The sequence below is a fragment of the Anopheles marshallii genome, chromosome 3 (assembly GCF_943734725.1).
Source record: "Anopheles marshallii chromosome 3, idAnoMarsDA_429_01, whole genome shotgun sequence".
NCBI lineage: Eukaryota > Metazoa > Arthropoda > Insecta > Diptera > Culicidae > Anopheles > Anopheles marshallii.
Genome location: NC_071327.1, coordinates 46,616,802 through 46,628,557, shown reverse-complemented (window position 1 = coordinate 46,628,557; position 11,756 = coordinate 46,616,802). Strand labels below are relative to the sequence as shown.

The window sequence follows — 11,756 nt, the reverse complement described above, 5'->3', positions numbered from 1 at the left end:
AAACGAAAGTTTCAAACGATGACAAAAATTTCAGTGACTTTCAACGAAAAATTTCATGGCCCAACCTTGTTTGTATGATCGAAGACCAAATGTCACGGAGAGTTTCTTTTCTTTTTCTTCTTCCATCTTTAAAGTCAATGGGAATATCAAAACAACCGATGTGTTTACCTTTTACGCGGTGTTATTTTGTAAATTAGAGAAAGTTTTCGTGCAACGCGCTGTTATTAACCACACTGTAAGAAGTTCAACTTCATAAATGCTCTAATATGCATTGCTAAAATAGTAATCAGCATAAGCTTCGTCGAAAATATTCGTAGTTGCATCACGGCAACAAAGTGCTAATCTCTGTCTTGAAAGCAAAAGCTGCAATCATTGTTGCAGCTTTTTATAAGTTAGTTTTTATTTATAAATTTAGTTTTTACTCTAACCTGCAAGATATATATAAATATATTTCTTGTCCATTGCAGATCGTAATCGTGTGCAGCATATTATAATACATAGAAATGAATGACTACTATGAGGAAGATGACGTTCACCCTGGAATAGAATTTGTTAAAGTAGAACCACATGATTTAGAGCACGATGTTAGTAGCGATGTGGAAATTAAAGACCCAAAAACGATACAACGGTTAATTAAGTTTGCGCCAAAAGCTCGTACACATCACAATCACATAAAAAAACGAATCATACGCGTACAATATTATAATAAAAACAATCATGGTAAGTTCTTCACTCCACCACAAATGTTTTTCAATTTGAACTGGTAAACTTTCGGCTTATCATTGCAATTTCATGTTTTAGGTTTGACTACAAGAAAGTTCAGGCCAACAATTCCTGCGTACAATGATGATACAATAAAACGGTCTAAGAAAATGGTATGTGAACCCTCATGAATATGTGAATAGAATATTATGTACCGTAAGCAAAGGCACTCAGTACGGCACCACCACGATGTAACGAAAAAGTAACCAGCGGAAGTTGTATTTCACAACCACTCTTAGCTTATTGAAAGCCATTTAGTGCTAACTGTATCATCGTAATTATAATGAAATGTATGTTTTGTTTTCCTTTTCCAGACTATTCCAATGACCCAAGAGCAAGCTATTGCTTTAATAAAAAAAATAAAAAGGGAATCTTGCATCTGGGACAGCACAAGTGAGGATTACAGAAATAAAATAACTAAAGACAAAGCCTGGAATCGAGTAGCCGCTCATATTGGGATCCCAGTAGAAATTGTACGAGCCAAATGGACTTCAATTCTTGGGTCTTTTCGATCATACACTTCAAGAATTAAAAAAGGCCTATTTTCGGGTTCGTAGTTACAGTCATATCGTTTGCAAAGGAAATAATTATTAACAATCGCATTTTTTATAGAGAAAAAACCTAGTTGGTTTGCCTACGATCTGTTAAGCTTTTTGAGCAATGAAATAGAGGAGTCTGCACAAACGGATAATATAGAGGTACGAATTATTCATTTGTATATACCAAATCTATTTATACGTGCTTATACTATGAATATTAGTGTTGGTAACCTTTGCTTTTTTGTCAATAATATTATTGTTGTAGCTCCCTTACGTATGTGCTGATGTAATAAAAGAGGATTATGAAGAACCCGAAGAATCACAAAGTGCAGAAGAACAAATCATGCCACAATTGCCGCAAGATACAGTGGAATACCTGGAAGAAGTCTTGTTCCCGGAAATTGCCCCTACTATTGGCCAAACAATAGCGGAAAACAGCGTTCCAAAGGAAGGTTCTGAACCTTCATGCAGCGAAGAAATACTAAAAATTGTGCGCTCCATGTCCAAGGTATTAAACAAGATGGCTAACATTGGAATGCCGATTGACTATGGACGATACGTAAATCAGCACCTGAAAGGATACGACGATGAGATTCGACGGAAAACAGTGAAAGGGATTATGGATTTGATCACGGCAGCAGATGAAGAAATGTCGAGAAAGTATTCCAATCGCTCGCAAATACCGGATGTTAATATTGGAAAGTCGCCGAAACAATAGCGTAATGTGTAAATGTAATACTTCCTCTTTGTTCTAATAAATAAATAAAACTTTTGTGTGATTCTTAAACAAATAAAGGTCGTGCAGTGAAAAACAAATCGTTTCCACCAGCACGTGCTTTAACTAAAAGTTCAGCGTTGTACAAAAACAATATGCACAATATGTTGCTGCTAATTAAGCGTTATAAGGATTTTTTAAGTAAAGTGGAGCTCCTATTATACTATTATACTGGTGTAATTTAACCGGGTATCTGATTATCATCCCGGAAAGCCCGGAAATTACTGTTTGAAAAGAAATATGACATTTTCCAGACAACACCGTTGACGGAAGAATCGAAAGACCCAATTTGATATGATAAAATGAGCTCAAATTCTTAATGAAAACAACTACAATTTCTTTTGCAACAGTAAAATACACAGGTAATTAAACTTTAAAAAAGTTACACCTATGATATATGATAAGCTAATTTCATCATAAATAGGAGCCTATTCCGTGTTATTCGCACGGAAACCTCGGCAACCGTCAAGTCCCGATACGCACAGATAATCGGCGCCCGACTGTATTGCCGAAACATGTTTTAATAACATAACCCTCGTCTCTTGCCGTGACTATTACATTTGTGCGTTGTAAATTAAAAGCACCACAATTAACTACAATCATGGGATATTTGTACCAGCAAAACCCACCGACCCTCTTCAAAACTCTGTACATAAGGGTTGATAACATCTTCGTAGGCAATGAATGCACCAAGTAAAACGTCAAAACAATGAACCCTGAGGTAAAGCTGCCAGATGATAACACCTGCGTTGCAGATAATATTACAATATGACATTCGCATAATGAATGATTTTTGTTGTGTTGATTATTATTAGCAGCTCACTTTAGATTCCGACGCACATGACATTGAAGTGAACAATTTCCTCATGAGAGGATCATCAAAAGGACCATTTAGATGTTGGTTTACGTTTGCAAAGGCAGTGTTAACAAAAAGCGAAAACAGTTAACAAAGTCCCAGCTGAAAAATAGGTAAATAAAAACAAACTGATTACATCTCCGTGTGCTGAGTTTCACCCGATGATCAATAAATGTTCTTATTCAAGCAATGGATGCGAGTCGGGACGAACCCAAAGCCCACCCTGCTAATCTCAAGTCGAAAAGAAGAGATCCCAACAAACCATTTTATCCACGAAAATCTACGAGCAATACGGATAGAAGACGCATTGTGAAAGCATATTTGAATGGTTCCATGGTGAAAACCATTAGCGACATGCTCGGCATTAAACTAAGCACGGTATATGGTATCGTGAAGCAGTATAGGAAAACAGGACAAGTCGCAGCTTCTGAGCGAGGTGGCAACCATAAAAAATTATTATCTAACGATGCGGTCAAAAGTATTCGAAATTGGCTGGAAGAAGATGATACCCTATCCCTGCAGCAATTGACCGATAAAGTGTGGGATCAGTACCACGTACGCGTAAGTAAGACGACAGTTGCGCGTGAGGTTAAAGCACTGAGAGCCACATTGAAACGTCGGAAGCTTATTCAGGAAGCAGCAAAATGGAAGGATTTTGAAACTACTGACGCAATTGAAGCCTCACAGAGTGCCGAAGATTCTGTTGCAACAAACGAATATGCAGTGTTTTTCAAAGAGGAGTACCTCAGTTCCAGCGACGTTGATGAGCAATGTTCAGATGGTATCGACATTGGAGAAACCGTGCTTACGCACACCAGTGGCTGGGAGCAAATAGTCGAACCTCTTAAATCTGAAGACGATTTAGCAGCTGTAAATAACATAAACGAATCATATTCAAGCGAGCACGAACCATTGCTGGAAAAGGGCATAAGCGCAGAAGAGCTCTTGGTAAGTGTTAAAATGTGTTCTTACAACTGATTTTCTTTTCTTGGCGTAACGCCTTACTACTATTTTATGCCTGCCATTTATGGGGATTACGGAGGATTGGTACGGATGGGATTTTTAACCGGTCCTGTCGTGTGAAGACCGACGCCATTGCCAATACACCACCGGGCTTCCCTTAGTTTTTTGAATTTATGATACTAATTTAACGTACAAACACGTGTATTTTTGCACGCGGTCTTCTGATGATTGCAACATTCTATTAAATGGTTTTATGTAGAAATAATAAAGTACAAAAAGGAATTCACAAATGGAAGTAAAATAAAACGCTAATCACCTCTCCATCGTTTCAGAATCCAATTGTCGCTAATCAACATAATGACAACCACATCGCCACTTATTTATCAAGCAAGCATCAGCCAACCGCCAATGAATCGCACCTTCAAGTCTCTACTAAAACCACAGAAACATGCACTTTTGCCATGCAAATGATAGATGAACCACAAATAATGAAAACAGTAACCGTGTCCATGCCTAAGACTCCATCGGCAACTGTGGACTCGTTCGAAAGTCCAGTAAAAATAGTAAATGTACCAGATACATGCACACACTGCACTTGTTTCCACCAACTTGTAGCCGATCAAAAGAAGATTTTTGCCATATTTTCCACCTTCGAACAAAACATTGTTGACGGAATCCAGCAGGTGAAAGAAACTTTGATGAACAAGCTCAAAGATATTGAGCAGAGTGTGAAAGATAGCAAACAGTGATCAATCGCGAATCATGATCAAGACTATGTACATAGAGAGCGCTGAAACTTTGGGAGTGATCCGATTATTTAGTCGCCTTTCGATGAACACTGAGAAGAATCGGAAACCCGCAAGCATATAAACTATTTAATAAGGAATAAACCTGTTTTATCTCTGTGAAAGTAACTTGAACAAGACAAGAGTATACAACAAAAATTGGGATAGGATTGAGAACAAGGTGACTGATTGGATGCCGTTCGGTGTTTGCCTTGAAAAGATATGTTACGTATCGGAGGGTATTTTAAAGGATCCGTCTGATGGTTGTATTCCTTCCAAACTGAGCGAAGTAATTTGAACATCGTTGTGACCGATAATTAAGTAGACCTTATAAAAGCGAAAGACAACACATTTTCATGAAAAATTTTCCAAAAAATCATTTAGTACTAAAATGCAATGTTGCTATGCGCTGTTGTGCCTGTTGGTTTCGTTTACACGCTCCTTAACTATCACAGCAAATAAACTGAACTGTCAACAGCGGCCATGATACGATAAACAATTCAAAACATTCCGAGAAGCCAACTACGCCAGACGCTCTTCGTGATTGTGTCGTGAAATAAGAAAATATTATACAAAAGAACGCTTTTCAATTAACAGTAATTTGTGGCTATTGACAGACAAGAGACAAATTAAGTTGTAATACTGACGATAAAACATCTTCCTGTGACGCTGAGTCTTCATGCTTATTACCTACAACCATGGAGGATCCATTTAACCAACACGGCCGAAAAAATCGAATTGCAACGGTAGGTAATCACTAATATACTTTTTTATCACGTCGTTAACCTCTTTGTGTCCCTTCCTCTCGATAATAGCAATCGATGGCGCCATCAACTAAGATAAAAGAAGAACTGGAACCGGAACCGGAAATAGAATTTCTCAAGCTGGCCAGCTCGTGGGATTGCAGTATAAGGGACCCATTAAACGATGATATAGAAATCGGCGGAACTGGTATGGCAGATCAAGATCCGTTTGTCATTTTACAAAAATTTGCCATCAAAACTGAATCAAATGCAGATACCGAGGACTATGGCTGTATCGTAGAATCAAGTAAGTTTCTTCTGTCTATATGTTTTGTTCCAAGGTTCCACTCAATCATTCATAACGAAATCATTTTTATTCTGCTGATTGGAGAAGCACTGCACGTGCTCAGGAGGGTTTGTGTACGATGATCACTTTAGAAGTAGATTTATTATAAGTTATTGGTCGTAGGAATTCACAGTTGTTATACGATAATACTAATAAATAGGCCTTTTTATTTGGCTATATTGATTAATCATACTGGTCATATAATGGATCTCGGGAACAGGACGGGCCTAGTCCCGGTGGTGTATTTGGTAGCGGTTTCGGTTTTCTCACGACAGGAACGGGGAAATCCCATCCGGACCACTCCTTCGTACGCAGGACCAACTATCCAGCTAGGAACGCAGAGTGCATCGATATCCAGATGTATTAACGCCATTGCATATATAATACTTTGTGCCTCTGCAACTGTTTTAGCGTCTGAATTGTTTTCAGATGAATGTTACTACTGTCGAAGAACTCTTTCTCACTCATTTCGTTCAAAGCAAAATTATCTTGCCCCATCTTTACCTATGTTTGCCACTCTTGTTGTGAACATAGGGGATCGATCGGATCACCAACTTAAAACAGAAAACTCTATAGTGGTCGGATCTTTCGTTCTTGGATTCCTTCGATTAGTTTTCAGTATTGCTTCTCCAAAATATACTTCGTTTGGTTTCGTTACAAATCTATCTTACATTTAGTTTGTAAACAACAGCACATTCTCCTGAGGTCAGACAGGTAGACCATGAGCTTTTACGTCGTTTCCACAAACAAAGACATTAATCGAAATACATCTCACGACCAACAAAATCTACAGTTTCTCGAAAACTGCAAAGTTTGTCGATAAACCCTTTTCGGTGATCGTAATTTGTTCAGTTGGGATAATTTATATCAATCAATCGAGAAAAAGGACTACACCGGACAACGACCGGTAGAAATGAAGATAAATCCTCGCTTGATCGTAAAGAAACACTTACGGCAAATTGAAAACAAATATTGTAAGTTAAAGATCATAATAAACTATCGGAACAAAGAAAACATATATCTATTTGTCTTGCTGACTGTATTGTTTTTTTATTATTCGTTTTTATATAATCAGTATAATATTTTTTGTTGTATATTTATAGGCCCAAAAATGAGAAAAATAACTGACGACGCAAAATTAGAATGCAAATCGAACGATACGATAAATTGGGATGCATCGGTAAGTAACATTTTTATTATTTTTTTTATTAATCTTTTGATTCATAACATTGAAGTCTTACGCATCAATACGCTACTAACCCATGTCCCATTGTCCTTGCCAACCAAATGGCTGTGTCGCCGGACGTTTTGAATAGTTTTTAAACCTATACTCTCCGTATTGCATTGTATAATCAGAGGAGTCATATAACTGAATGGGAAAATAATGTATTTCATGTCTCCTTTCTTGTGAATTATCTCCTTCTTGTGGCCAAACACAAGATGCCAAACACACGTATTGCCATTGCTTTGAAAAGTTGTTTTAAAAACTTTATCAGTTTATTTAAATACCATTATCAGGCGCTTCTCCATACCATCAATCGCTTCGTGGTCTTGGCCTGTAGCAGGAATCCTCTAAACCGCTCACGAACTAGCGCCATCGTCTATTTAGGTTCTATATAATCCCAGCTTCGTTCGTCGCAACCGAGGCTTTGAGTGGAGAATTTCCTTAGACTTTAGAATGATCGGTTGGCATCCAGGACCCTTGCGCGTATTTCAACATCAATGTTGTTTTGTTGTTTTGACCCAAGATAGTTAAAATAGTGGACGACTTCAAAAGTTCTATCACCTATTTGTACGTCACTCCTGCGTAAGTTAGGATTTGATAGCAGGGTCGTTGGTGGTGCCATCGCCTACTCAGTCCTTTAGTAAGCATCCGCTACGTAGGAGAGCCGTAAACTAATGAGGTCTATGTCATCAGCGTATGCCAGGATCTGGATCGACTTGCTATTGATGGTCCCCAAATTTTCCACCTCCGAGACGCGAATGGCGCTCTATAGCGCTAGGTTAAAGAGTGGCCAAGCAAGCCCATCTCCTTGGCGCAGACCCTTGATGGTGCAAAAAGTCCTGAAAGTTTTCCATCCACCATCATCTGGCATGTGACGTTGGTCATTGTCATTCGTACTACTGTAGCAATTTTGGTCGGGATTCCAAAAGAGCTCATTGCGTCGTAAATTTTTACCCTGGCTATGCTGTCGTGTGCGGCCTTGAAGTCGATGAAGAGATGGCAGGAGTGTAGCTGCTGCTCCGCCATCTTCTCCAAGATCCGGCGCATGGAGAAGATCTGCTCAGTGGTTGATTTTCCGTTTCGGAATCCCCTCTGATAGTTTCTAACTACATTTTCTACGAATGGGACAAGACGATCGTGTAGTATTAAGGGAGGATATTTTGTAAGCGGAATTCAACACCATAATACCCCTGTAATTGCTGCACTCTAGCTCATCTCCCTTCTTGTATATGGAGTAGACGATACCAAGATTCCAATCACAAGGCATCGATTCACTATCCCATAGCTCAGTAATAATTCGATGAATTCCGTTTCCTGGTGCTGCACTTATTATTCTTGTGCCAGCAGATGACCTTTCGGGTTTCGTCAATGCTAGGTGGCAGTAGCATGGTAACGTCTGCTAGTGAATCCTCTACCTGCTCGATGAACTGGTCGTTTAATAATTCATCAAAATACTGAGCCCAGCGCGAGGCGACCTCTACCTAGAAACTGACCAGATCCATCCTTATTTCGAAAGCGGGTCACCCTAGATCTGAGGTTGTTTCGGTGACCTACTATCTCTTGGTAAAATTTTTTTCCGTTTCCGTCTGATTTAGCTGGAAGATGGACTATGTGCAGCTGTTAAAAACCAAACTATACAATGCTAAAGGTAGATTACTCATCAAAGGTATGAGGAAGAGCGTTTGTAGATTTAGACAACTCGAAACAAACAGCGCAAGCGTTCACAAAACTCACCCAATTGAATCAGTTACAGACACTGGAACGACTTCGAAAATTTCACTGGAAACTAGGTGTACTCAAGAAATTTTACTAGCGCTTGCAAAAGGAAAGAGCGTTATCATCCCCCAAAAAGAATCGATTGGCCCAGTTATGTACTTTGGGTTTCATACTTCGAAAGTTTCATCAGAGACTAGGTCTACTAAAGAAATTTTGCCAGCACTTATAAAAGCAAACAGCGCAACCATACTCCAAACTCAGTCGATTGGATCAGTTATGTACGCTGGGTCGACTTGGGAAATTTCACCAGGGCACCAAACAACAAAAATAGGAATTGTAGGAAGAAAGATACACAAATCAGTTAGAATACAATACATTATGTATTATGTAATAGTATGACCAGGATCTCGTGTTATTGGACTTAATATTATTTGTACTACCAGGAGTTAGCATTGTTTTTTTTTTGTGGTAGACGAATGGTACTGTAAATGTAATTAATCAACAAATAAAGTATGTTAACTAAACCCTCCGAACTATGTTGATTGCTGCTCTCGTTTGACCACGTTCAAAAGCCATGAGTGGCAGTTTCAGCCATGAGAAAATTAAGTATTACCGTTAAAGAGGTGCGATCGAAGGGATCATCTATCCTAATAATCAAATCTACGCTCTGCCTTAATAACAATCATACCCACCAAACCGATAAAGAATGCTGATTTGGCTAGTTGAGCCGATGAGCTGGTGCATGTTTCTGAAAACGTGTTTTTTTTAAACTAATTAAACTAACATTTTTTTCAAAAGATTTTAAAACTAAAACCTCCTTTGAGCTATTAAGATTAGAGCCAAGTTATAACATTCGCAGATATACCTAGGAGCTTGTATGGCAGCAAGTTTGGTGACTTATAGAGCCAAACGCAACGCTGACAGCCTAGGTTCATAGCATTAAAGCATCAGATCAATAGACAAATAGGACAAGATTCGAAGATACTCTACGCTTGAAATTTAATCCGTGCTGATTAAAGGATGCTTAATCTGTGGATGGTACTTACATCGTGATGATGATACACACATCATGAACAAACGTTTCTAAAATCGTAGCACCTGCACATAGGGAAGTTATTCCTGGATAGAAATTGATGTCGCATTTGCTCCGTTCGGAGCCATCCACGAAAATTTCCATGGATTTGGGGGTTGGGGTCGATTTTTTTATTAGGTGTACAAGTGGCCCGCATAAGGTATCGTATTAAAAAAATAAAATTGCTTTAACCGATGAATAAACTTTCATGACGAATTAAACTCGTACCTCGAGTTACCACTGTTACGAGTTTTATAGAAAAGCGACTAGAGTTCTGCGACTTGTGTAGTGTATTGTAACGTTTAATATTACAAGCATTTTAATTTAGTTTTTTTTCTTCAACAGAGTTTTATGTTGCCTAAAAATAATAACATCAATCAAATCACCATTGCCTCAAACATCGTGAGCCCCATTTCGGACTACTCGTCAAATGTGAATCTCGTCAGAGTTCCAGTGTTCGATCTACCGCAAAGTACGTTTAGTATAGTGCAGTGTAACATTATCAAACAAATTATATTTGATGTGTACTCCTTCTTTTTAGATCTTAATTATCGAATCGTGGCTATAGCATCGTTACCCGGAAATGACAGCGCTAGGGCCCTAATACCCACTGGTTAGTATGGAACTTTTAAGCATTTAATACATTTTATCTGTTACATTACATACGTGTTACATTACGATATGCAATGATAAATATTGTACATTTATTTTACAGAATGTGGCCAGTGGACCAAAACGACAAAATCTGCTCCCGAGGAAGTAGTACCCATGTCTCCAGCGCCTGCACATGAAAAAGGTAAAAATAGTGAAACATAAATCAAATAATTGTATGATTGTATCATCAATCGACTATTGTATATTATGTTTGATAGGCTTTTTAGCAAACGAAACTCCAACCTACTCACACGAAAAGTGCTGCAACCACAAAGAGCTGTTGCGACAAAGCGAACAAAAGCTGAAGGAGTTGGAGAAAGAAAACACTTTGTTAAAAAAACAGTTAGCGGCTAAACTGAACGCCGCACTACGCTACACTTCCCGGAAAAGGCAAACCAACGGGCAAGAAGATCGCGTAGTAGAAAGCGTACCGAAAGCAGGGCTAGTTCCTAGGACGAACTTTGTATTAGGGGCACTGGAGAATGAAACAGAATTGGAGAGTTTCGAAAATCTTTTAATGACAGATAAGGAGTATAAGCAAGAAGTGTATAACTTTTTGCAAAATCAAATATTTTGCAAGGATGTAAATAATCGTCTACACCAGGCGATCGATTTGCTTTTTAGCAAACCATTTTTTGCTCAAATCAGTTGGACGGGTCTCAGTAAGACAAATGTACGTAAAGTGCAGTTAAGAAAGTTTACAAATGTTATAGATCTGTTTAAAACTATAGGTTCTAACGAAACGGTTGTGCCGACGCAAAAGTTTGTGACAGATTTCCTTAAGCTGAAACTGAGATATGCAAAGAGTCGTATCCATATACCTGCGTCAAAAATAACTTCCTGCCATCAGAAACCTAGAACTAGTAAACAACTTAGTGTTAGTTAAGGTACGGCTAAGGTTTAGATAATTATTATCGGAGTACATTCACAGTTTTAGCATTAGTCGTACCATTACAAAACGTTGAACTATTTTTGGAATTTTGTTAATTTTAATTGTTGGAATCCATTAGATTACATCAGAATAAATTAAGTGCCATTTTTATTGCAGGTATATACGTACATGCGTGTTTAAATTTGTGGCACAGAAATCCTGATACAGATTTTGTCGTTGGTGAAAGGCGTTCGTTTACTTATCCTGGTTCAAGTGAATCTAATACTTCAACATAAATACTCTACTGTGCATCGCGTTCAAAAGTTTTACTGACTTTTACTGAGATTTAAAAAAAAAATATTTGCTGAACAACAAATTTGCGGTCCAATATTATAATTTCACTAGAGCCTTGATCAACTGTGGGAATTCCGGCAGCTACAAAGATTTTC

General features: G+C 38.3%; 2 protein-coding genes across 2 annotated transcripts; both read left to right on the top strand.

Moving 5' to 3' along the window:
- Positions 1-503: 503 nt before the first annotated feature.
- On the top strand, positions 504-2,019 carry LOC128712692 (uncharacterized). Its single transcript, XM_053807580.1, has 5 exons — positions 504-720; positions 802-875; positions 1,077-1,311; positions 1,375-1,500; positions 1,619-2,019. The coding sequence occupies exons 1-5, from the start codon at positions 504-506 to the stop codon at positions 2,017-2,019; spliced, it is 1,053 nt and encodes a 350-aa protein (XP_053663555.1).
- Positions 2,020-3,121: 1,102 nt separating this feature from the next.
- Positions 3,122-4,644, top strand: LOC128712691 (uncharacterized). The gene is made up of 2 exons (XM_053807579.1): positions 3,122-3,880; positions 4,228-4,644. Exons 1-2 carry the CDS (start codon positions 3,122-3,124, stop codon positions 4,642-4,644), a joined length of 1,176 nt encoding a protein of 391 aa, XP_053663554.1.
- The last annotated feature ends 7,112 nt before the right edge of the window (positions 4,645-11,756 follow it).